General features: G+C 38.7%; 10 protein-coding genes across 10 annotated transcripts; 6 read left to right on the top strand and 4 right to left on the bottom strand. All coding sequences in view use genetic code 12, as the record gives it.

The window, feature by feature from the left end:
• Nucleotides 1-310: 310 nt before the first annotated feature.
• Nucleotides 311-1,948, top strand: POB3 (FACT complex subunit; the record flags this gene model as incomplete). The annotated part of the gene is made up of 1 exon (XM_051817256.1): nt 311-1,948. One exon carries the CDS (start codon nt 311-313, stop codon nt 1,946-1,948), a length of 1,638 nt encoding a protein of 545 aa, XP_051669695.1.
• A 1,241-nt stretch (nt 1,949-3,189) lies between these two features.
• Nucleotides 3,190-3,813, top strand: CANMA_004928 (uncharacterized protein; the record flags this gene model as incomplete). The annotated part of the gene is made up of 1 exon (XM_051817255.1): nt 3,190-3,813. One exon carries the CDS (start codon nt 3,190-3,192, stop codon nt 3,811-3,813), a length of 624 nt encoding a protein of 207 aa, XP_051669694.1.
• Nucleotides 3,814-4,088: 275 nt separating this feature from the next.
• ECM3 (putative ATPase) lies at nt 4,089-7,455 on the top strand (the record flags this gene model as incomplete). Its single annotated transcript, XM_051817254.1, has 3 exons — nt 4,089-4,107; nt 4,650-6,485; nt 6,956-7,455. The coding sequence occupies 3 exons, from the start codon at nt 4,089-4,091 to the stop codon at nt 7,453-7,455; spliced, it is 2,355 nt and encodes a 784-aa protein (XP_051669693.1).
• A 64-nt stretch (nt 7,456-7,519) lies between these two features.
• CANMA_004926 (tRNA dihydrouridine synthase) lies at nt 7,520-9,370 on the bottom strand (the record flags this gene model as incomplete). Its single annotated transcript, XM_051817253.1, has 1 exon — nt 7,520-9,370. The coding sequence occupies one exon, from the start codon at nt 9,368-9,370 to the stop codon at nt 7,520-7,522; it is 1,851 nt and encodes a 616-aa protein (XP_051669692.1).
• Nucleotides 9,371-9,452: 82 nt separating this feature from the next.
• UTP21 (rRNA-processing protein) lies at nt 9,453-15,542 on the top strand (the record flags this gene model as incomplete). The annotated part of the gene is made up of 2 exons (XM_051817252.1): nt 9,453-12,309; nt 12,460-15,542. 2 exons carry the CDS (start codon nt 9,453-9,455, stop codon nt 15,540-15,542), a joined length of 5,940 nt encoding a protein of 1,979 aa, XP_051669691.1.
• A 380-nt stretch (nt 15,543-15,922) lies between these two features.
• Nucleotides 15,923-16,433, top strand: YTH1 (cleavage polyadenylation factor RNA-binding subunit; the record flags this gene model as incomplete). Its single annotated transcript, XM_051817251.1, has 2 exons — nt 15,923-15,967; nt 16,149-16,433. 2 exons carry the CDS (start codon nt 15,923-15,925, stop codon nt 16,431-16,433), a joined length of 330 nt encoding a protein of 109 aa, XP_051669690.1.
• Nucleotides 16,434-16,476: 43 nt separating this feature from the next.
• Nucleotides 16,477-19,023, bottom strand: COG4 (Golgi transport complex subunit; the record flags this gene model as incomplete). The annotated part of the gene is made up of 1 exon (XM_051817250.1): nt 16,477-19,023. The coding sequence occupies one exon, from the start codon at nt 19,021-19,023 to the stop codon at nt 16,477-16,479; it is 2,547 nt and encodes an 848-aa protein (XP_051669689.1).
• A 217-nt stretch (nt 19,024-19,240) lies between these two features.
• On the bottom strand, nt 19,241-20,773 carry LAP3 (bleomycin hydrolase; the record flags this gene model as incomplete). The annotated part of the gene is made up of 1 exon (XM_051817248.1): nt 19,241-20,773. One exon carries the CDS (start codon nt 20,771-20,773, stop codon nt 19,241-19,243), a length of 1,533 nt encoding a protein of 510 aa, XP_051669688.1.
• Nucleotides 20,774-21,871: 1,098 nt separating this feature from the next.
• CANMA_004921 (uncharacterized protein) lies at nt 21,872-23,263 on the bottom strand (the record flags this gene model as incomplete). Its single annotated transcript, XM_051817247.1, has 1 exon — nt 21,872-23,263. One exon carries the CDS (start codon nt 23,261-23,263, stop codon nt 21,872-21,874), a length of 1,392 nt encoding a protein of 463 aa, XP_051669687.1.
• Nucleotides 23,264-24,111: 848 nt separating this feature from the next.
• CANMA_004920 (Rpd3L histone deacetylase complex subunit) lies at nt 24,112-25,947 on the top strand (the record flags this gene model as incomplete). Its single annotated transcript, XM_051817246.1, has 1 exon — nt 24,112-25,947. The coding sequence occupies one exon, from the start codon at nt 24,112-24,114 to the stop codon at nt 25,945-25,947; it is 1,836 nt and encodes a 611-aa protein (XP_051669686.1).
• Between the last annotated feature and the right edge of the window lie 162 nt (nt 25,948-26,109).

Raw genomic sequence — 26,109 nt, 5'->3', positions numbered from 1 at the left:
GTTTCTTGACAATCATCCATTTAGTTCAATAGTCTTTGCAGTGTTTTCCTGGTTCAAAGTGAAAAAAGCTTGGACTATTGCCCTAGTACAGAGAAAAGAGATGACTATGAAGCCCCACTGTACTCACCAATGAAATAGAAATACACATTTAGCTGACTTAAGTATACTATTTGACAACCTTTGTAGCTTGTATAAAAAGTCGTGTACACATTTACAGACGCGTTTCGAGAAATGAAAAATTGCGAAATCATTGAAAGCCAATTCAAACAACACACACGTTGACAACCACTTTCCCACACGATAATACACAATGGTGAATACCGACTTTGAAAGAATATTCTTTAACCAATCAAAAGGATCTGGGCGCATGCGTATTGCAGACTCCGGATTAGGTTGGAAAGCAAGTGCTAGTGCAACAAATGGATCAACGACGTCAGAGCAACAAACATTCTTGTTACCTCGTGAAGAGATTTTAGTAACTGCATGGTCACGCGGCTCCAAAGGATACGAGTTGAGAATTCAGACTAAAAATAAAGGTGTAGTTCTGTTGGATGGGTTCCACCCAGATGACTTTGCCCAGTTGAAGCAAGAATTGACCCGAAACTTTCATGTCAACTTGGAACACAAGGAACATTCCTTGAGGGGGTGGAACTGGGGTACCACCGATTTGGCTAGAAATGAATTGATTTTCAATGTCAATAATAAGCCTTCATTCGAAATTCCTTACGATTCAATTTCGAATTCAAACTTGACCGGTAAAAATGAAGTAGCAATCGAGCTTAATCTTGATAACAGCAACAAGAAAATGGGCGATGAAGTAGTTGAAATGAGGTTCTATGTACCAGGAACAACCTTTGAGGAAGAGACCAAGACAGTCAAGAATGAGGATGGCGAAGAAGAACAAGTTGTTTCGACTAATATGGAGAGCGAACAAAGTGCAGCACAAACTTTCTATGAGCAGTTGAGAGAGAAGGCGGATATTGGCCAAATTGCCGGAGAAGCCATTGTCTCATTTGGTGATGCATTGTTTCTTACTCCAAGAGGCCGTTACGATATTGATATGTATTCTAACTCTTTGAGATTGAGGGGTAAGACTTATGACTACAAAATCCAGTATGAGCAAATTGAACGTATCTTTTCACTACCAAAGCCAGATGAAGTTCACCACTTGATTATTATACAGATTGATCCACCATTGAGGCAAGGTCAAACTAGATATCCGTTCTTGGTCTTGCAATTTGTAAAGGATGAGGAGACTGAGTTGGAATTGAATTTAACCGACGAGGAATTTGAAGAAAAGTATAAAAATAAGTTGAAAAAGACGTATGATGCGCCTACACACATTGTTATGGCCCATTGTCTTCGTGGTTTGACGGAGAAGAAGCTAGTCATACCGGGTGCATTCCAATCGAGATTTTTACAACCAGGCATTTCGTGTTCAGTCAAAGCTTCTGAAGGTTATTTATATCCATTGGAGAGATGCTTTTTGTTTGTGACAAAGCCTACCCTTTACATCCCTTACAGTGAGATCAGTAATGTGGTATTGTCTAGGACGGGAGGTGGAGTCTCTGCATCAAGAACATTTGATTTGGAGGTTAACATTATTGGATCCACCGTTAAGCATATCTTTGGCAGTATCGATAGAGAGGAACAGGAAAATATCGAGAAGTTCTGCGTTGGAAAAGGAGTCAGGGTAAAGAATGAGGAAAAGATTGCTAAACAGAGATTGGCTAAAGCCTTGGAGCAAGAAGCAGACATGGATGCCGACGACGATGGTGATGTAGATATGGGCAGCGCTGGAGATGACGATGAGGATGAAGATGATGACTTCCAATCTGGTTCTGATTCGGATGTTGCAGAAGAGTTTGACAGTGATGCCGCAGCATCCAGTGGAGACGAGGATGCAGAGGGCGACGATAGACCACCAACAAAGAAAACAAAAAATTAGAGGAAGTCAAGAGAGAGTGTGTGTAAAGTATGTAACTGTAATGAGACGGACTTTTTGGTATATATCTACGGAGCGGGAAAGGATAGCTTCCTTGCGAACTCACAAGGGAAACAGAGTAAACAAGGCGAAGCCAAATGGAAAAGAGTTCAGCAGTCGTGATGATGTCACAGTTAGAATTGCCCTGTTGGGGATAAGCTTCAATAATCCAATTCTGTCTTTAGATCTACAGTGAACAAGTCTTTAACAACTGTCCGTAATCTATGACGTTTGTTTCAACTGAATATTTGTGGAGTCTGTCTGTCAGCAATTTAATACTTTATGCATGAGACAATAGCTAAAGTATAATTACATTTCCTATTTAGGAAAGTCCCTAGAAAAGAGAACAAAAAAGTCGTTCCTAACTCCTTACCCAAGTTAAACAATTGAGATATTCTTGCCAATGGTTAACTTTTTGCATTTTTGACTTAGGAAGTACAACCAGCAAAGCAGTGGTTCAGTTTAACGTCATCATACTGGACCAACCTTAGCTTGCCTTGTGATAACTTTAATTCTTTGAAGAAGAAGAAAAAAAGAAATTTTATATTATTTTATTTTACCATTCCTTCTATTTGTGTCATTTTCAACCAGCCAACTTTAAAAAATTACATAGTCATACATACACCAATTACAGTTCAAAATAATATTGTATGACATGATTTAGACCGCAGCAATGTGAAGTAGCTATTAGCAATATGCAATGTTTTTAGTTGCAAGTTAATTTGGACGTACATTTAGTTGGCTTATTTTTTTATTTTATTTTATTTTCTCTTCTTCCCTTTTATTTAAGTTTAAAGATCAATTTCTGTTTTAGGAATAACATCCAGAAAGATAACTGCGAATCCATCAATAACATACATAAATTCTCAAATTCTTCTTCTTTTTTTATTTACCACTTCAAGTAATACTTCAATTAGCTTAGATCTTACATTACATTTACTTCCCCCTGACGAAACAGCTTACTTTCACTATCTTTCACAGTCATCAGGCACGTTACTGGACACGTCAAAAACTTTGTCGCAAAAGCATATTATAACCGTGCATCAAATAGCAGAAGGGGGAGAGATTAAACTAGCAGCAGCAAATACCAAAAGAAAAGCTTGTTAAGGTTTTTAATATAAGCAGTCTGCTGATCCCAGTTTTCAAGTTTTCTTATTCATTTTACCACTTTTCACTTCACAGAGTAAAGGTGGTATCAAAGTTTGATGTCAGAGATTGAATTTCAAGACTACTTATTATTCACCTCGTCCTTAGCATTTGAAGCTAATATGGCTACTATGCAAAGCACGCGAATATCTCCACCAGAGGATGACCCAGTTGTTCCCAGGAGATCTCCAGCTAGACTAATCGACAGATGGAAGTTGCCATCTCAAAGGTTAATGAAGACGGTTGCCGATACCAAGAGCAAGGCAACCACACTTGTGGCCAATGCCAAGAACCCAGCTCCTTATAATTATGGAAAAACTGGCTGTGTTCCAGATTCGCCGCTGTCATTTGCAGAATCAACTAGCTCATTTGAAATGGAAGACGATGATGTCAAAGGTAATGAAATTGAAGCATGCTTATCATCAAAATCAGATACTGAGTCTGTCTTTTCGAATCCGGGAAGTTTTGCCCCAGAGCCTAAGGAGATTATCCAAAGCGATCAAGCAGATAACAATAGCAATAACTATCACGAAGACGATGAGAAGTTTGAAGAGCTACTTCAAGAACTTGAAAGCATTCAAATTTGCCAAATTGAAGAGGTCGTTACAATGAAACATGTCAAGGCTGCTAGCGTAGCTCGAGTTGAAATAACAGCAGCCTCTTCCACACAGCAGTTATTCTAGGATTGATTCTTGTGAGCGGTGTGCAGTAGCCTGATTGGGTGACAACTGGGTTGTGACTCGTTAAAATTCCAATTTCTTCTTTTCTTTCTACGGTGTTTTTTTCAGTTTCGGTTTAGGTTGTGGGTTTTATAGTTCAATAGGTATAACAGATGATGTTTTTGTGTAAAACAAAGTTGTATGTAGACCAGGCCAACACGTTGGGGGAAATACATCTTTCCAAAGGTTTTGCATCTGTGAGCACAACTGTATGTGTGTGACCTCGTGATACCACAAAAATGCCTTTAATAACCGAGGGTAAGGTGAGGCTTATCACACTAATTGTGAAAAAGCAAATCAATTCCACTTCTGATGTTAGGCAATACCGTTTATACAACCAGAGAGGTCTAATGATCTAACAACAAGCACCACTAAGGAATCTATTTTTATGGGCGAATCTTCGGAGTATTTTCATTGATATGCACCATTACTTATTTTGAAACTTCTGGTAGTGACTCCCCCAATACATATTGCCTTTACTTTCCCGTTGGTTGTTGGTTGAACTAACCTTTCAACTCAAATTGCTTTCTTACATCTTAGTTGATCAATGGCTACTGATACTGAGCTTGTGAATATGAAAACGGAAAGTTTTTGACTTCCGTATTCACTGCTGAAAAATGATTGACCCCCCCTTCCCCCCCACACGGCTATTCTGACTTCTATTTTCTCAATAGTCTGCGAAAATTTCTTTTCTTTTCTTTACTAGTCTTGGGAAATTTGCGTTTTGACTTCTTAAATATAATAAACTCTAGTCTTTTCCCACAACAAAAGTTGTTGTATTACTCAACAGCACGATATAGATATAAAGAAAGCCAAGGGCAGTTACCAGGAATATTACTTTAGACCAAAACCACTGTCAACTCAGTCACTATTATCATCATCATATGATATATTCAAGTCACGTTATACAAGGCTAAAGCTATCCATTCTAGAAAGAAACATGTCTGATTCAGAGAGTCTACTGTTGGGCTTGGTAATATATTCTGCGGTCAAGCCTATTTTCAAAATCTATTTCATCATTGCAATAGGGTTTATCCTTGCCAAACGAAATATCTTGACAGTGACTACATGCAGAGACATATCAGATACCATAGTCACGGCAATTATGCCGTGCTTGATCTTCAATAATATGGTAAGTTACTTGAAATCATCTGACATTAAAAACGTAGGTATAATCATATTCACCTCATGCCTATTATTTACATTTGGTGGATTTCTGGCATACGGAATACATTTAATTACAAAATCCCCGAAAAGATGGCTAGGGGGACTAATATCAGTGGGCATTTTTCCAAACATCAGTGATTTACCCATTGCATATTTACAAACATTTGCCAAAGGAGGAACAATATTCACTTCTGCCGAGGGAAATAAGGGTGTGGCATATGTTTGTATCTTCCTTATGGGTATGACCTTACTTCAATTTTCCTTTGGATTGTTTAGGCTAATACAGTGGGATTTCAGGGATGAACTAAAAGGGCAAGACTTGGAAAGAAGCGCTAGTGGTGAAACAAATGAATCCAATAAACTGTTTCACGAAAGAGATGACCTGGAAGAGAAATCAACACGAAGAGCAAGCAATGATGAAAGAGAGACCATCAGAGCGGCTGCACACACACGTGATAGTACTGCAGATGAAGAAGCGCTTGATTCGTCGTCGGATTCAATTTCAAGTGAGCTGAGTGAAGAGGAACGCAGGAGGATGAGAAGAAGAAGAAGCATAATGGACGAGGACCGTCAACATAATGAATTTTTACGAGCACAATCTAAAAGGCAGGAAGGGCTGTCAGTATCAGGGTCGGCAACTTTGAGTCGAAGAACGTCGAGGAGAAGACGAGGGTCAGACAGCTCCGCAACAAGCGGCCCTTTGGATTTGGTACCACCCAGAACAAATGACTTGAGGCGGCAACAGTCGCAGAATGTTGAAGATGTGATCCATGAGTACTCGGAATTTGAATCGTTGAAATACCACGAGTTGCAGAAATCACACTCGAAACAAGAAGAGGAAGCCGAGCCGGAACCCGATACCCCTGAAGCAGAGGAGTCCAAATTTAAGTCATTTGTTAAGAAAATGCTACAAAACTTGCGGGCACCTACTTCGGTATCTCTACTTACTTCCATTGCCATTTGCATGGCACCACCATTGAAAGCATTGTTTGTAACAAGCACATTCAGCAAGCATATTCCGAATGCGCCTGACAAGCAACCGCCCTTATCGTTCATTATCGACTTGGTAAGCTATGTCGGAAATGCCTCGGTTCCACTAGGATTACTTTTACTAGGTGCCACCTTAGCCCGTTTGCAAGTGAAAAGAATGCCACCTGGGTTCTGGAAAACGGCAGTGTTGATAACTTTCACTCGGTTAGTGATTCTTCCTATTTTTGGAGTTGGAGTGACCACTGGGTTCAACAATGGTGGTTGGTACGGCGACGATAAGTTGGTTCGATTTGTTAGTGTATTGGAGTTTGGATTGCCCAATGCCACGTCATTGGTGTACTTTACGGCATTCTACACTGACCCAACCAGTGATGAACATTTACAAATGGACTGTTTGGCTATTTGTTTGATTACTCAGTATTTGATATTGTGGTTCACATTGCCATTTTTAATTACATTTACGCTAAAAGTGTCAATGGGTATGTGATGAGACGGATGATTTTATAGAGTCTTTACGAATAGACACGAAATCATGAGCAAAGAGTGTAATGCCAAGCGCGTTAAATGTAAAGTCTGTTTCTTAGATCTCTCTGCTGTGCCACAAAATAAAAGGAATTTCATATTTGTTTATGTAAAAGCAACTTTAGCAAACAAGATGCTTTACCTAATCCAGTAAGAGCCGCACAATATATATACGTCATACACCTTTTTTGAACAGGAAATGCATATTTTTATATATAAATTGATTCCAAAAATTTTCCAGCTTTTTAATAACCACTTGCAATACACCACTCAATTGTGTTTACCTTCCTTAGTCAATTGATTTTATATTATTACAAATATTACAGTTAAAAAAATAGAATGGCGTTATACTACAACTTAGTGTTCGGCTTACTTGTCATTGAAATGGTATTCTTTGCCATTCTTTCCTTGCCATATCCAAGGCAAGTTAGAAGAACTGTTTTAGCAACAGTTTCAGCGCCGTTTAGAAGCGAGCAATTCCAAATTGCTTTAAAGTGTGTGTTGGGATTTGTGTTTGTCTTGTTTGTTGATTCGGTTAACCGTGTTTATGCAGTCACTTCTGAATTGACTTCAGCAACTCAAGCTCATCCAGGCACATCAATAATGAATGACAGGTCTGAAATTCAAGCTAGGAGATTTTATGCTCAAAGAAATATGTATCTTTGTGGGTTCACTTTGTTTTTGACCTTGATTTTGACTAGAACTTACAATTTGGTTGTGGAATTGATTGCCACAAAGGATAAAGTTGATGCATTGAAGGAAAACAATGCTGAAGCTGGATCCGCCACTGCTGAAGATAGCGAGGAGTTGGCCAAGTTGAAGGCCCAATTGGCTGAAAAAGAGAGAACTTTGGAAACTTTAAAGAGCCAAGCTAGCACTTTAGGTAAGGATTACGAAGGTGAATCGGAATTGAAAGAGAGAAGATAAAGAAACTTGCTTTAATGTGGTACCTATAAATTGCTCGCTGTATATTTATTTTAGTCCAGTTACATCAACCCTTGGTTTCATACGCGTTACTTTTGTGTTTAGGTACAAATTGAAAATCATCGCTAGCTTTACCCAAGAACATCTCAGTAAGCTTAATCCAATCTCTATAATCTGTCGAAGCCAAAAAGGTTTCCATTTCGTCTCTACCAACCCATGTAGGTGGTCTTTCGTTCAATTTTGGTGGTAATCGTTCCATAATGCCCACAGGGATATACCTATGGGTAAAACTTATGAATTCACACATAAATCTTCTTGCAATGTTAACACCATACTCATCGGATCCCCAATGCTCGATAGCAAATTTAGCAAATTTGCCCAACATGTCCAACCTTTCAGAAGAAGATTTATCCAAGTATTGCTGTGCTTCAACCTCCTCAAAAATCCAAGGTTTGATCAATGCACCTCTGGCAACCATAACAGAATCGATACCTTCAGTGTTGACATGGTTGTACCAATCTTCATGCGAGTATACATCACCATTACCTACAAACCAAGTTGGTGCCAAGTCTGCTGTATCTTTGTCCTCCTCTCTCTTGGCATTCCAATCTTTGACAACTTTACCAACCTCCAGAACGTATTCCCAGTCAGCTTCCTTTGAATATCTCTGTTGCCTCGACCTACCATGAAGAGTAATTGCAGCAACTTGTGTCTCAGATAAAACTCTGTCTACCAACTGTTTAGCAGTATTTTTGTTCTCCTTCACCCCTGTTCTGATCTTAATGGTTACAGGAATGTCACCCGATGACGCATTCATTGCTTTAACGAGCCTAAGCAATCTAGGTGGTTGATCCAACAACGCTGATCCCTGGCCCTGTCTGTACAACAAGTCAATAGGGCAACCACAATTCAAGTTCAATTCACTAACATGGCTTGTGTTTTCGTAAATGGCTTCACTCGCTTTTGATGCTGACCATAACTTGGAACTGGCGATTTGAACACCAAATCCCGGATACTCACTTACATGAGCTTTAGGTAAAGCCCACTCAGGGTTGTGACCTTGCACCAAGGGTATAGATAATGCCATTTCTGAATATGTTACATCAGCACCCAAAGTTTTCATGAGACGACGATATGGCAAGTTACCGACCGTGGTTAATGGTGACACAATCTTTGCCCGGTTCAAATTTATCCGCTTCTTTTCAGAAATTTTGAAAGGTTGTTCCACATAGTTGGCCGCGTTATCTTTACGTTCCTCTCTTGTTTCATTTTGTACTTTCGAATCTAAAAAGTTTATCACGGGATTGGCTATTTTGAATTCATATTTTTTCTTTTGCAAGGCAAATTTGGCCTCTTTATCAATGACGTTAACTTCGTAGTTTGTCTTGCTTGCTAGGTCAATCTTGGCCAAGTCTTTGATCAACTTGTTTGTTTCCTTATCGTAGTGAGATTTCAACCATCTACATTTCATACCTGCAGGACAGTACCCCAAAGCCTCAAAAACAGGACAGACACCATCAATATCTTCTGGCTTTGATGTGAGATAAGCTTGTAAATCATGCGAATATTTGCACTTGTCTTCACCCAGAAAACACGGTTTGGCATCGTCAGGATCTATGATGGATGGACATAGTTTTATGGTGTCCTTCTTCTGTTTCAAGTCACGACCATGGTTTTGTCCTCTTTTCTTCTTGCCTTTCCTATGCAGCTGTCCATCTCTTGCATCTTCAGATGTGCGGTCTCCTCCCTCGGCTTCATCATCGTCGTATTCTACTGCATCTGCAGATTGCGACGATTTGGCTACTATAAACTCTGGTTTTATAGCAGCAATACCTTTGACATATGGGGCTGTGTTTTGTCTCTTTTGATCATCATTGGTTGGCTCTTCTTCAACTGGTCTCTTTTCCTGAACAACCATTGTTTTATGTTTGGATGGGGGGGGGAATTGCACTTCAATAATGGCTCATACAGTTTTTTTTTGTTTTATTTTTTTTGCAGTAATGAAAAACTCATCGCATTCGAAACAAAGAGTCTTCTCTGCAATAGATCACGTCCAAGTAATGGTTGAATTATTTGACAAGAAGAGAAAGGTAGAAGTATCTGCTCCTGTGAAGAGGGCGCCAAGACCTTCCAAAATCTTCAGTCCATTCAGGGTTTTGGGAAATGTAACTGACTCAACTCCGTTTGCCATAGGTACTTTGGGATCAACATTTTATGCCGTTACATCTGCAGGAAGAACGTTTCAAATTTATGATTTGGCAACTTTGCACTTGTTGTTTGTATCCCATACTCAAACAAAGTCCAAGATTACATGTTTTGCTACTCATCACCAATATGTTTTTGCTGCTTACGGCAACGAAATTGGGATTTATAGACGAGGAAGATTAGAAAAGACATTGAGTTGTGAAACGACAGGTGTCATCGGCAATTTATGCTATTTCGGAGAGTACCTTGTAGCAGGGAGTTCCGACGGAGACTTGTTTATATTTAAAAAATCACAAGGGTCTAAATTTTCAGCTGAGTTATACTCCGTCGTCAAAGCAATCAATACCAGTGTTGATGGGGACATAGTTGGGATTGTTCATCCACCAACATATTTGAACAAGGTTGCGGTAGCAACTACCACCTCAATTGTCATTGTGAATGTTCGCCTGGGAAAAGTTTTGTTCAAATCACCACAGCATCAATTCGGCGAGGAGAGCATTTCTTGTATTGAATGTGCTCCAGCACTTGACATTGTAGCAGTTGGTACTGCTACCGGTAATGTGGTTATCTACAATTTGAGAAAGGGGTTGATTTTGGGGGACAAAATCACCACATCAGGATCGGAGACCTCTGCTAAGGTTACATCAGTTTCGTTCAGAACCGATGGTCAACCGCATTTCGTTGCCAGTTTGAATAATGGGGACTTGTATTTTCACGATTTAGGTAAAAACAGTCGTGTCCATATATTGAGAAACGCACATAAGGAGTCATTTGGAGGTGTTGCAAAGGCTCAATTTTTAAATGGGCAACCTATTGTTTTAACAAATGGTGGTGACAACCACTTGAAGGAGTTTGTGTTCGATCCAAGTCTCACTTCAACAAACTCATCTATAATAACCCCACCGCGTCATTTAAGATCAAGAGGAGGCCATTCGGCTCCACCAGTAGCAATTACATTCCCCGAAGAAGACAAGACTCATTTTCTATTAAGTGCCTCAAGAGACCGGTCCTTTTGGAGCTTTTCGTTACGAAAAGATGCACAAGCCCAAGAGTTCTCTCAGAGAATGCACAAGTCAAAGGATGGGAAAAGACAAGCAGGTGTAGTCGCTTCATTGAAAGAGAAATTCCCCGAAATCATTGCTATTTCGTCATCAGAGGCCAGAACTGGAGACTGGGAAAACATAATCACTGCACATAAGGATGAGGCTTTTGCCAGAACTTGGGACTCATCGACAAAAAGAGTTGGAAGAAACGTTTTAAACACTGTAGACCAAGGGTTCTGTAAGTCGGTTTGCATTTCTCAGTGTGGTAACTTTGGACTTGTTGGGTCTTCATTAGGAGGTATTGGTGTTTATAATTTGCAATCTGGTTTATTGAGGAAAAAGTATATCTTGCATAAGCAAGCCGTGACCGGGCTCGCAATAGATGGTATGAATAGAAAGATGGTGAGCTGTGGATTAGACGGAATTGTTGGGTTTTATGATTTTGGTAAGTCAAAATACTTGAACAAGTTGCAATTGGAAGCCCCCATTACCACCATGGTGTATCACAAGCTGTCTGACTTGATAGCATGTGCATTGGATGACTTGTCAATTGTGGTGATTGATGTTACGACGCAAAAAGTTGTCAGGGTTCTCGTTGGACACTCAAATCGAATTTCTGGTTTGGACTTTTCCCCAGACGGGAGATGGATTGTGTCCGTTGGCTTGGATTCGACTATGAGAACGTGGGATCTTCCTACTGGCGGTTGTATTGATGGTGTTGTGTTGCCGGTGGTTGCTACTTCAGTTAAATTTTCGCCAATTGGTGATTTAATCGCTACAACTCATGTTTCTGGTAATGGAATATCATTGTGGACAAACCGTGCTCAGTTTAAGCCTGTTTCAACAAGGCATATTGAAGACGATGAATTTTCTACGATTTTACTACCAAATGTAGCGGGCGATGGCGGATCCACTATTCTTGATGGGGCCTTGGATGAGGAAAATGACGGAGAAGAATACGTATTAGGGAAATATGAATCTAAGGAACAAATCGATGATAGTTTGGTAACTTTGTCCGTAGGACCAAGAACAAAATTCAACACATTACTTCATCTAGACACAATCAAGCAAAATAACAAACCGAGAGAGGCAGTAAAGAAGCCAGAGAAGGCGCCATTTTTCTTAAGTTTAAGTGGTGAAGCAGTAGGGGACAGAGCATCAGTTGCAGAAGGTGCACAACACAGAGAGGCGACACAGCCCACAGAGGATGACAGCAGGTTGTTATCATTGAAGGAAGCAAATGGTCACTCTTTTGAAAGTGAATTTACAAAATTGTTGAGATTTGCTAGTGAAAGAAATGAGTTTACTTCTTTCTTGGACTACCTTGTTAAATTGCCACCTTCAACGTTGGACCTTGAAATCAGATCTTTGAACTCACAACCACCTTACAAAGAGATTACTAATTTTATACAAGCATTGACTGTTGGTTTGGAAAGGAATACAAATTTTGAACTTATTGAGACAATCTTTTCATTACTTTTGAAAGTTCACGGTGATATTATCCATCAAAGTGAAGATGTTGCTGACTTGCACATCGCATTGGATGAATACTCCCAAGTAAATGAAGGACTCAATGGTAGAATGGATGAAGCTGTCAAGTATTGCTCAAGTGTGATTAATTTTATAATGTAGGATATAATAGTGTGCTACCATTTATAGATTCAAAAATGTAAACGACAAATTTGTTTTTTTGAATGGCTCTCGCATTTGCAATTACCAGAAGACCTTATTAGTAGTCCCTAACATGAAATGAATATAGACATTCTTGAGCCTTCGACTAGGATACGAATATCCCAACTACGTCATAGTAATAGTAAGGTCACATCGATTCTTCAAGTTGAAAACCAAATTTACGTCGGATGCAGCAATGGTGATCTACTTGTTTTCACTAGTTCTACTACAGGACAATCGACACCAGACAAAGACCTCGAATATCCCACCATCAGTAGCACAGCAGCCACACTTCAATCCCTGGCGACGAGATCTATCCGATCAACAAAATCCTACACTGATACTCGGAACTTGTTCGCAGACAGTCATGGATACACATTGTCCGGCACATTCAAGAATATCACAGTGGATAGTTCCAGCATCATAACCATTCAATTACTTCCAATTGCAAACTCGCAACCAAACTCACAGAAAACAGTTATCCTAATAACTAGCATATCATCATTAAAAATTTACGAACTTGTGGGAAGTCATACTAATCTAATTTACTCTCTTGACGAAACCAAATTTGCCAATCCGTTGTATGTCGAACACAACAGCAGCCGTATATTGACAATTGGGTATAAAAAGAAAGTGGTGCTCTTATCAATAACAAACAAGTCTCGTAATGTTTTGCAATTTACCAAGGTAAAGGAGCTTCCATTGAAGGATAGAATACGAACTATCAACAACTACGATGAGAATCGAATTTTGATTGGAGTTGAAAGCGACTATTTTTTGTTGGACAAGGACACCTTTGAAACTTCCCTGTTCTCAGGACGCGGGTCTCTGGAAATATTCACCAATGCGACGTCATTTACATATTTTGGGTTATCGTCATCAGGTCCCCTGGTTTGGACCTTGCCTACAGGAGGAAGCCAAATAACACTCATAAAAGACACCACTGTTGTACAACTTGACAAGAATACCAACACCATTTCCACATCTCCTATTAAATTGACAACAGTCCCATTGGCTGTGTTATACATTGACCCGATGTATTTGCTAGTTGTCTATGCGAAAAGAATGGAAGTAGTAGATTTAAAAGGGTCTGTCATCCAAAAGTTTCTGCACCATATTAATTCCAATCTGATAGCGGCTGACTTTAATGGCTCAACTTTGATCTTGGCATCTGGAACAAATATGTTCCAATTTAATATCGTTGCATATCAACAGCAGTTGACTCAGTACTTGAGCATAGGTGGCAAACTACTGGGTACCTCAAGAGAGTCAAGTAATGATTTGAGGCTCACAGGGTTGGACAAGGCTATCCAGCTCGTGACTCTATTGCCAACTGAAAGCGGTGATTTTTTCAACACCATCAAATCAAAAGAGTTGAAGCTTCGCGAGCTATATAAGCTAAAAGCAATCTACTTGTTTGAATCATACTCAAAATACCATGAATCTTTAGTTGAAATTGGCTCGGAGTGGCTACTTTCATTTCGTGACATTCTTTCATTATTCCCAGACTTTTTGAATGCTGAAATCCGACTTGGCGGTAACGAGGTGGAAATCGCCAAGGAAACCGCACTAAAGACAGTCAACCCCATCAAAAAAGTTACAACACAAGACTTGGAATTGAATCCAATATCGGAGTCCGAATACGAAACAGACGCAACCACTAGAAAGTCAATGCGGCCAGTTAAAAGGTCGCCCAAAGTACAATCTATCCGACGATTTGCCAAAGCGGTTAATAACTTGATTATTTATTTAACTGAACAAAGACGGATATTGTGGCAATTTCATGACAAGCGGACAATTCAGTGGAGAAATATTGGGCTCGAACCGACTGATATTTACCCTCCAATGGAAAACCAATTGGAGCTGGTTTCCATCATTATCGACACCTCATTGTTCCTTTGTTACTTTTATTGTAAACCCATGCTTCTTGGCCCTTTGCTTCGTTTGCCTAATAACCAATGCGATTCCAAGATTGTACATCAATGTTTGATGAGCAATGTACATAACCATATACAACAACGCAATCTCAAGCAGCCAAACTTTATCAAGGAGCTACTTGATTTTTATTATGGGCGTGGCTTGCATAAGGAGGCATTGGATATGATGTACAATTTGGCCCACGATGGCGCTCAAGTTAATCATTCGAATGAAGACGACAACACTTATGATGAATTTATAAAAAGCCCTCAATTGACGGTCCAGTACTTGCTGAAATTAACAAATGAACATCTACTGCTAATATTGGAATATGCAAAGTGGGTTATTGATGCTGATGCACTGAATAGCGAGAAACTATTTATGAATGACTCTTATGAATGTGAGAGTTATGACCCTGAAGTAGTATACCAGTTTTTTATCAAGAGAAAGGATTATACTACTGCGATCAGATATTTGGAATGGTTGTTGTATGAGAGTGATGTAAAGGAAAAATTGAAAAGAACGAAACTATTTAGTACTTTCGAAACAAAGCTTTGCTGCTTGTACTTGAAAGAGATTAAAAACGACGTGAAGGTGGATGAGTACTACCGCAAACTTTCTGAAATATTGTCCCTGAGTGGCTTTTACGATCCATGGCCAGTGTTGAAAGATATACCCACAACCGAGGATAAAATGTTGAGATTAACTGTATTTGTTTACAAAAAGCTTGAAGAGCATGAAAAAGCCATTGATGTGTTGTACAATCAACTAAATGATTTGAATGCTTCCATGAAGTATTGTTCCAAAATATATGAGAAGCCCAATGGGACCACCGTGGGAACAAACTTGTTTCACAAGTTGCTTGAAGATTTACTCGTGAATTGCAAAGAAAACATCGATGATATCGCTATATTACTTTCCCAACAAGGATCCAAGATGTCAATTCACAAGGTCTTTAAACTTCTCCCTTCTTCATTCCCATTGGGGAAATTGTCACAATTCCTCACGAATCAGATCCAAAAAGTGGACAACAAAACGCACGATTCCAAAATGTGCTCTCAATTATACAAAGTGGGTTCCACCAATTTGAAGTATAAGGTACTAAATCTACAAGATGAGGGCTATAAGATCAATTCCAGTAAACAAAAGTGCACAATTTGTAATGAACGTTTGGGTTACAGTTACTTTACCGTGTCCGATGACGATACTATTGTACATTACGGGTGTGGACAAAAGTTGAAGAATGCCAAATAGGAAAGAAATGATACTAGTCTAATACTGTAAAACAATGACTTTGTAAATATACCCTCTCTAACACGTCTATGTATGATCAGTCTATATTCCTGCATATAATCTCCTCACTTTGATATTTATTTGCGTGCAGATTGCAATTAATAATCAAAATCATTCATCCATCTCTATCAAAGCTACACACTATTTAGAGATTATAAAGCAACCCCATCTTTGCTGAACCCATACACAATCATCATGTTTAGCCTGAATTCTGTCATCCACCCGAATTACCAGAACCACCGATTCAAATTTGAAACTTTCCTACGAAACGAATACAACTTTGGCCTCAATCCAGATCGACCAATATGCCCACTTTATAACCCCCACAACCCTCAAACATCATGCCCACTAGGATCCAATTGTCCCAACAAGCATGTCCCACAGATGTATTCCAACAAAGTCGTGTGTAAACATTGGTTACGTGGGTTATGCAAAAAAGGCGATCATTGTGAATTCTTGCACGAATATAATTTACGGAAAATGCCCGAATGTCTATTCTATTCTAAAAATGGCTTCTGTACGCAAGCTAGTGAGTGCTTGTATCAGCATATAGACCCACAACTGAAGATTCCTGAATGTATGAATTATAATGCTGGGTTTTGTGCTGAGGGTCCAAATTGCAAGAATCGACACGTGAGAAGAACTATATGTCCGTATTATATGGCTGGATTTTGTCCAAAAGGTCCCGAGTGTGAGCATACACATTCGAAATTTGATCATCATAACTTGTATTTGAGAATAAAACCAGACCCTGTGAGAATAACGCAAAAAGATGAGGATGTTGAGAGGAGCAATGGCGTCCATGATCAAACCGACGCTAACTTGAATGAGAGGAATGCAATAACTGTATAGATTAATAGATATAATATAAAAATAATGGTTTTTTAAAAATCTTTTATACCCTATAACTACGTATTTGTTCTCTTTCTTGAGGGGTCAAAATCCAATTGATTCCTGAAAACTCTTCTTCATCCTCTTCAGCTTCATCATCACTTTTTACATGCTCAAGCATAGGATGATTGCTTTCTTCGTATTCATCGTCATCCATACCGACAAGCAACACCAATTGTGTCAATTTGACAAATTTTTCTCTCAATTGATAATTGTCTTCACAAACTTCATTGATAACAAAGCTCATATCTTTTTCTAGTTTGACCGACCCGAATTCGTTAATGCTAAACTTTTTCAATGTTGAGTGTAGTTTCCTTTCGATTAAATTGACCAAGTTGACGACAATTAGACGTAATAGCTTATGCCAAACTGACTGATGTAAAGTTTGCAAGTACGGCCTAGTTAGTGAAGACCAATTAGACTTGAACCTGATGAGTATCGATGGATCATTAATTTGGTTTGAAGAGTATAAAATGTAGTTGCTTTCATTTATATCAGTCACTAGCTCATTGACCATCGAAATTAAACGCTGTCTAATTGATTGATTGTACAAGTTGATTAAGCTTTCATTTAGAATCTTGTTACTAACGGAAATAAATGGATCCAAAAAGTCTTGATTCAAGATGGTTCTAATCTTTTCTGCATCTTTGCCAAAAGGAAAATTAGCATCGATGAAACCGGCACCAGATGATTGTGACTTGATATTGTTTATAATCTTGGTGAAATATTCCTGAGCAATACCAAGTGAATTCAAATATATGACAAAGTTCATTAACTTGGGACTATTTGACGATGTGGTTTGTAAGCTTCCAACAATTGCACCTGATCCGCTAACAACACTGCCAAAAGCGCTTGATGCTCCTTTAAAAAAGCCACCATTGGCGGCAGAAGAGCTAGCTGTTGTTGATGCTGTCGCTCCGTGATGTGGCTCTGGTGTTCCACTCCTTGAGGCAGCTCTCGGGCTGACAAGTCCTGAATCTCCACTCAATAACGACAAAGATTGATTATACTTTGGTTGATTGTCATTGAGATTTTTGATAAAGTATCCATTGATCAAATCTTGTTGAATAATGCGGAAACTCTCTGTTACAAAAGTTTTTACTGATGTTGGGAATCCAGATTGAATTACATTTCGTAAAGTATTGTTCAAAATCAAAGTTAAATCTTCAATCACCGATGAGCAAGGTGGATGGTCTGGTGACTTCGACTGTGGTACAGGTTTCAAGTACAGCTCCATACTGGGCACCTCCTCGATTGTGATTGACTTTTCTAAAGATCGGCGAAAGTAAAATTGGTACAAGGTTTCAAATGCCGGCAAAAGTTTTTCATTTATCTTTTTGGAAAAGTTGGATTTCGTGATAATATTTGGCATACTCAACTCTGATGAATCTGGTCGGTTGAAATATTTTATGGTGATAAACTTGCAGTATAAAGCCCAGCTGTGTAGAATTAATGACAATTCCTGGATTAAGTCTCCCACATATAAAATAGATACAAGATCATCCAAACCTTCAAGGTCTTCGCTTACACGTCCTTGGTCTTGCGAATGCTCGTGCAACTCAACAAGTCTTTTCGACAACACAGGAAATTTGTACAAGTGAATATCCTGGAACATTTTGTCCAATCGTCGAGCATCATAAAACGTATCAGCAATAACCCCAATCTGTAAATCAACTTCACGCTGTAATTTATTAACCACGTATATTAATGCTTCTGGATAAGTAGATGCATAATAGCGTTTAATCAAGGGTCCATGCTGAGAGAGCATCATGGACACATTTTCAAACAATTGCATTGCCACTGTGTCAAAGATACCTGGCTTCAAGTCACTTGACGTAATACTATTGATTGTTTGGGTCAAGTTCTTCGACGATTCGCTAATAATCTCACATATAAACTTTGCATAGCAGTTCAATCCAACTTCTTCTTGGCCTATCAAGGGGAACAATTGAAAGTACTTGGTCAAGTGTTCAACATCCCTTTTGGCTGCTGCATCATTAAATTGTTTTTGAAACACCACGACAAGTTGCTTAGCCCAGTTTTCGATGCTGACTTGAGGCAATTCGGGAACATTGGTTGATGGAATCACGGCTGAAGCATATTCGCCGTGAACTAGCTCACGCGGTATCTTGTTGTTTACCGTGTGTATACATTGTGCCGCTAACTCCCAATTGTGATCCTCAATAGCGTAGTTAATTTGGTTGATGTTGCTCTTTAATAGTTGAATGTTCTCCACATAGTCTAAGGTATCATTGACGTTGCCAATCTCTTGATCTAGCGATTTTATCTTGTAAGTCAAGTTGTGTCCCAATTCATCAGCAGTGGCTAGTACTTGGGTCAAGCTCGACGCATTTTTAATGGTTGTAGACAATTTACTGACCCGTAGCAAGTCGATATTGCTTACATCTTGTTGTAATTTTTTCTTGTTTAATATGGCAAAGCTTTCTAACTTGGAATCAATGGTGGTTATTGTATTGTCTATCTTATCAATTATATCATGTAAATCGTTTGGTGAAGTTGAGTCGTGAAATTGTACCTTGATCTCTTGCATACCCTGGGATAGACTATCTACATCTAGCAGGTAGTTCGAGTCATTCTTAGTTCTATGGCTCATACTAGCGAACAGTTCGCATAGGGTCTAACGTTGGTGGACACTACAACAGAAGGCTTGAAAAAAAAAAAAAATAAAATTGGTCTACATTCGGTAGCGGTTACATTCAAATTTCACACGTTTCTCTTTACTTCACATCTAATCAACTACGTACTATCTAAGCTAAAGACCCCATTGGGTCATAATATGGCAAGGTGTTGAACTCCTTGTTCTTCCAAATATCATACGTCTTCTTACTGACATACTTCTTGGTGGTGACAATTTGATAAACAAACTCACTAAACCATTCGTCAGACATCATATACCAACCTTTCTTACCAGTTTCGTCCCCCCAAGAATTTTCAATCTTCCATCTCACAGGTTTATCAGTGGATGGATCGATGTGGACAGCGCTTATAACCATTGCATGGGTCATCAAGGAACTACCAGTCTTCAATCTATTAGCTTTGGACAATTCCAAATCAAAATCAAAAGCAGTGGTATAATCGTAACCAGTATTGTCCAAAACACCAGTTGTTCTGTCACTGAATTTGCCAACATCACATCCAAAGAAAATTGGTTCATTATCCTTCAACATCTTGATAGCAACATTCTTGATTTCATCGATTTCAGTGTTGACATACTCAATTGGTTTACCACCGTAGATATTGTTCAATCTATCAACAGTGTACAATTTATCATAGTCGTTTCTTGGGTCGTGAATCAAGGAGAAATGTTCTTGAGCATTGTACTTTACGTGGGTCTTGTAGAAATCCAACGCATTTGTCTTATAATGCTTGTATTTTCCATCCTTGTCCAAGAATTCCCATACAAATTCATCAGTTGGCTTTGGTGGTGAGCCAATAGTCAAGGACAATGTCTTGTAAATTGTCTTCATCGCTCTCAACTTAAATTGGCGAAGCACATTATCGGAAGCTTTTGACGCTTTTAATTCTCTAATTTTCAAAGCAAACTCCCTAAGCTTTTCAGTAACAATGTAGTTTAATTTGGCAGACCCGGTCGATTGACTGTTGTCTGGGAACACTTCATGAGGAACTAACCCGTATTTGTTGACCAAATTGACAATCATATCCCATTGACCACCATCACCCACCGGATCGTGTAACAAGAATTGAATCAATCTTGAGTCCAATTCCTCATCAACGGTATCTTCAATGTTTTCCAAAAAGAAATTAGCTTTCTCCAACTTGTCATAGAAATACAAGTAGCTTTGTGAAAGCTGAAACTCATCATCTTTCAAGTCGTAGTTTTTGATGACATGAGCTCTGAAAACATTTGAAGAAGCAAAAATCCAGCATCTTCCTGATGATTTCTGGTTGTTGGCAAATGATGGTGAACCAATAGTGTCAACAGTGACATTAAACAAATACCTATCCTTCAACCTTGTTTTTGAGTCAGAGCTGGCTATAACCTTGTCAACTGTTGTATTGGCCAATGCATTTTGCGTCAAAATGTTCTTTGCCAGAGCTTGGAAATCACTTTCCCAGGATTCCAAAGTGGTTTGAGATATTGGATTGACTTCACCTTTATCAGCTTCCAAATTGATGTCTTCGAGACCTTTGAAAACAGCAGCAAATTTATCAACCTCTTCGTCAAACGATTCGGTGGTAATTTTAGGCTCAATTTGATCTTTAGTAGTGGACATTTTTTGTGGTTTATCTCCAAGTAACAGAATCTTCAAGTAAGACATATGGAGTTGACAATGGTAGATTCTGAAAAGAGGGATGAAGAATGTTAGTGTAAAAGATGTGTAAAAGGGAGATTTGGATAAAAAAACAAAGTTAGAATAAAAGTTTTATGGAAGTGGGAAGGAATAAAAGGTGTCTATTTATATGTGTAAATATATTTGTATATGTGCATGTGTATATATTTGTATTTTGTAATGTGGTGGTTATCAGTCATAAAATAGAAATAAAATAAAATAAATTTAGTGCCTCTCACACTTGAATATAACCAGTAAGACAAAGAAACATAAATTGTACAACAGCTCTTCAATATACACCATGAGTGTTGCTTCAAGCTCTTCCTCTTCCCAAACGTACTGTTCTCTATAGTAAACCCACACGACAGTTTACCAAAAGCTATGGCCAACAAGACAGTGATTCTAAATAAGGATTTAACTCCGTTTGGTGTGGCGCTTTGATTGAGCGCGGAATTGTTTTATGGCCATTTTTGTGTCATTTCCTCCCTTGTTTTGATACACTTTTCCGCTTACATAGGGTTTGTCTTTACTCTTGAGGTAAAGCTACATCCCCACATATTCAAAGGGTATACGTTATCACTACATATCTGAATTATTCCCAACGAAGATGAGAGGTTTCGGCACTCGCTGTAATTTTCCCTTTTTGATTTTATTTTTTATCGTTTTGTCCATTTTAGTGCCACGCGAAGGAAAGGCACACAAATAATCCTGCCAACGCACTACCGTTTTGACTTGAAGACACGCCATAATTAATAACAGAGAGTAGCATTAGCAGTTTCAGTAGTCTTTTGCATGGTATCTATTTGAGCTTACTTAAGGCAAGTATGTATTTACGTTACAAGTATTTGCTTTATCGTTCGACTGCTTTGTAGACGACAAGCTGTGCCACATTCATATCAGAGAAATATTTTGGTATATTTTTGCTGCAAATTATTCTCAAACTTTGACGCCAATCTCGACTTTCTAAACAACTCCACATTACTTGTGAAACTCCAACATACTATTCCCACCGGTGACTAGAATACATTGGAAAATAACTTGCGTATTAATACTGAGATTATGATCACTATATATGCTACTGCTACTCTACTTCTTCGCTTCCTTCTTCATAGCCTCTCTTTCATTTTTGAATTTGGTCGACCTATCTCTAATTCTTGGTTTCTTTACCTTCCCACTCTTTAGTCCCTTAATACCGGCAATTTTCAGACCCTTAGTCGCCCTTTCACCTTCGATTATAACTCTCTTGGCTTTTCCAGCTCTTGATCTATCAGCTTTACCTAATACGCTTTGTGCCCTTCCCAATTTTGTCTTTTGGGTGTCAGTCAAGTTTTGTTGGTCACGAGATTTATTTGACGCATAGGCTTTCTTTACATTTTCAAAATGATTAGGTGACATCAACGAAGGTTTGGCATTTGATTTGGCTCTTGATATTCTCAATTTACGAGCTTTCTTATTACCTGAGGTGGCCGCCATTGGCTTATCATTTAACATCAATGCTTTATTTACTGTTAATGTGTCATTAAATTGAACCAATGCAAATCCTTTACCCATATTAGTCTTGGAATCACGTATAATCCTAACTGATTCAACGTCATTGTCCAATTTATCATTAAAATAGGTCCATAGGCTCTCCTCCTTTTCTTCAAAATCTAAATTACCAACAAATATGGTTCTCTTGTTATCCTTGGGTGCTGGGTGAGCAACATGGTCAACTCGAAGGTGGTGATTTTCAAATACAGTTGCATTCAATTGTTTTGCTGCTAATGATGACTGCTTTTCAACAAAAACAACGTATGCATTTACCGAATCCCTCGATTTGTGCAAATTCTTTTTGGCAAACGACACTTTTCTAGGTAAATTTTCGTCAAAAGAAATGGATCTAAATCTAATAGAGTCAATTTTTCCATATTGTTTGAATAGCTTCTTGAAGTTCTTGGCAAGCACTTTTGACGTTATTACATCACTTGGAACATTTCCCACAAATACCGTCCTCTCTGCTTTTTCCAACTCCTCCTCTTTAAAATCGATTGTTTTAGCTGCTTTAGTCTTTTTCGATTCTTTCTCGACCGGCGAATTCTCATCACCTGAGCTTTCTTCGTCTTTAGATCCCTCATCTTTGGTAGAATCCTCTTTCTCTTCCGAATGCATCACTTTTTCAAAATACTTGGCTTCTAAATTGTCATTTTCGTCCTTCCTTTTGATTTTCTTGATTGATCTTTCCTCTTCAATTTCCTCTTCTTCATTGTCATCCCCTTCTTTGCTTCCGTCCTCCTCTTCCTTATCATCACTTTCTCTTGCATCACCATTTGTTTCGGTTTGTTTTCTTTCCTTGGAATGGGGAATATTAACCACAGTTCTCTTTTTATCAATGAGTTGATCTTTTGAAATAGGGCCGTCGGCAGAATTATTGAACAACTCATTTATAGACAGATCATACTTATCAGAAGACTTACCAAATAGTGAAGAAAACCCAGACATATCTTTGAAATTGTGTGTTTGAGTATTGAAACAAATGAGTATCGGAGCAGATATAATGAATTGTTAAATGAGATGAGATGTTTAATGTAAAAGAAGAGAGAGAAAAAAAAAGCTTCAACAAAAACTTCCAAAAGGGGAAATTCTTTTCGTTTTTGGTGCGATGGTGCGGCTCTTCAATGAGCCCCTCAAAAACAAACAAAATAAGAAGGATGGTAGGATCTTCCATTGGAAAGAAGAAGAGCTTTTCAAACTAATTGAAATCTAAATAAATAGTTTACATAGTTGAATACTGTCTTTTACTAAATACAAACTATATAAACAGTGTACATAGGTTTTGTATTTTCTGATATACCTGCATATAAACTTTAATATTGTTGACATTTCTTCTACTACTACTACACACAAAAGATTTGAATTTGAATTTCAATCTTCAAAAGTTTCTACAATTTTTTTAAAACCCTTTCAAACAGCAACAATATACTCACAAACTAATCTCCATCACTATCATCTTCAACAACATAATCACTTCAAACATCCTGGTTTGTATTATTACTAAGTAAATCAGTCAAATTGGTGCGAATCACAAACACCACAACTCATAACTTAGACTTTTTCAGATAATCCAGTAAAAGACTTTCTTTCAATACGTTGACGTACAGCACTTGAACTCGAAGTAAAAGCAAGCGATTAAGACGTACTAGAACCATTCATCAAGGCGACAACAAGAGAAACTTATTACGTATAGATTTACACACAACAGAGGAGCCTACATACATTTTCATTTACCATCCACATACAAACACACACTTTTTCGAAACTCAATGGAGCAACTAGAAACACAACAGTCAATGTCTGTTAACGAAGATACATTACAGAAAACAACAGATCTGGTACTATCAAAGAAAGATGTTGCAGAAAATGGAGACCAGGTGGACGATGTCATTGACGAAAACACTCGCTTGACTATCAGCAAAGAATCACCACTCTCGGATGTTGCCACTTCTCCTCCACCATTTGACTTGGCTTTACCAGATTCAGAATTGGATCTAAATTCAGAGTTTTTAAGCAATAAGAATGAAAACCCCGACGCCCAAGGTGGCGACAACCATGGGGCGGATCAGCAAAATGCAATGCAGGAAGTCAACGAGAAGATTTTAGATGCATCACAGGATCGACCAACACTGAGAACTAATAATGACTTTCAACTAGGTGAAATTTCTCGCCAGCGAAAGGATAGTTATGAAAGCTCTGAATTGAGTGACTTGGGCGATGACGAATCAGAAGCAGAGACTGATAAGATGGACTTTTTGGATGAAAGGGATGGAGAAAACCTAGTGAAGCCAACCGATTTACAAACGTTGTCAGAGTTGACAGAGTTGGCAAGATTGGAAGAGATTGACGGTGACTCAGATGAAGAGTTTGCCGAGGCCAAAGGTACAGTTAAGAATGCAAAAGATGGCCTTCAAAGTTCCTCCATTAACAACAAGTTGGAGGACATGGAAGAGTCAGAAGATGCAATAACGCGCAAAAGGACAGCCACAAGAGCTAACGATGAGTATGAATCAGTTGGATATAAGAAGATAAAGACGGACACGCCAATTGAATCTAGTCTTGGCGGTGTTGGTGCAGAAAACAAGGAAGAAACCAGAGAAGAGGATACGAAAGCGGAAGATGAGGCCAAAGATAGTAATGACGTGGTTGAATTCCCCGAGAAAGTAGCTTCAAAGTCTACCGACAAGATTGGCCACGATGATGAGGATAACGAAGCAGAAGCCGAAGATGAGGGGGAAGAAGACGATGACGCAGAGGAGGATGAAGAAGGAGAATCTAGAAGAAGAGAAAAATTGACATCCATAGAGCAACAAGAACACCAAGATAAGGTAATTACAGATGCGGAAGAGCTAAAAGATGCACAAGAAGCTCTCGAAAAGAGTGTTGAACAAGTCGTTGCCGAGGAAAATGACACAGACATTAACGAACAAAGAGAACTAGCGGTAAAAGGGTTAATAGCTATTGAAAAATGTTTCGCTGAAGTGCGCGATAAGCTATATGACGATAAATTGTCCTTGTTGGAGAAGGAATTGCAGCTATGTTTAGATGGATCTCACCCTGAGCTATCTAAAATATATCAGAAAATCAATGGGTTTTACCAAGACAGCTTAAACTTGGCCAATGCAAACTTGACTTACAGATTGAAGTGCGTGGATAAAGAAACGATGGCAACACGCACATCTATACACCAGAACTATCTCAGAAATATTATGGACACTAAAAATGCAATGATAACAGAAACAACGTCAATGTGGTACAAGATCAACAAAGAAAGAAATCAGCTAGATCAAATTGTGCCCGACTTCAACTATGCAGCAATACCACTGTCGATATTGGCTCAAGAGGAGCTACCTGTATCGAGCTCTGGCATCGTCACCGAAGTTATGGGACCAGTTGCACCAAAGATGAAGAAAGCTATTAAACAAAGTGCAATTGTTGAATTGGTGCAGCAGCGAAACAACTTGAATGAGCAATTGGGAATATTAAATGGACTAGTCAAATTTCATGGCTTCCCCTCAGCTGTTAGTTCCTCGATCAATCAAGATGATGTAGCGACTCGGGAGTTGCTTTTGCGGAAAGCCAGCGAGGAAGAGATAAATGAGGATTTAAAAGCCATGGGCATACCGACGTAGAACTTGTATTTTGTATACTTTATATCTGTAACATTAATTAATACGATTTATTCTTGATAGAAGGAAAATTATAGGAAATACCAGATGTTGGCTGTGCTGTTACTATGCCAATGCTACCAACTTTTTATCGTTGATTTGATGGTGAAAAAAAATAAAAAGAAA

This window comes from Candida margitis (assembly GCF_024628925.1).
Source record: "Candida margitis strain CBS 14175 chromosome Unknown scaffold1, whole genome shotgun sequence".
NCBI classification, from domain to species: domain Eukaryota; kingdom Fungi; phylum Ascomycota; class Pichiomycetes; order Serinales; family Debaryomycetaceae; genus Lodderomyces; species Lodderomyces margitis.
Note: the sequence above shows the minus strand (reverse complement) of the source record. Positions and strands in the feature narration are given on the sequence as shown.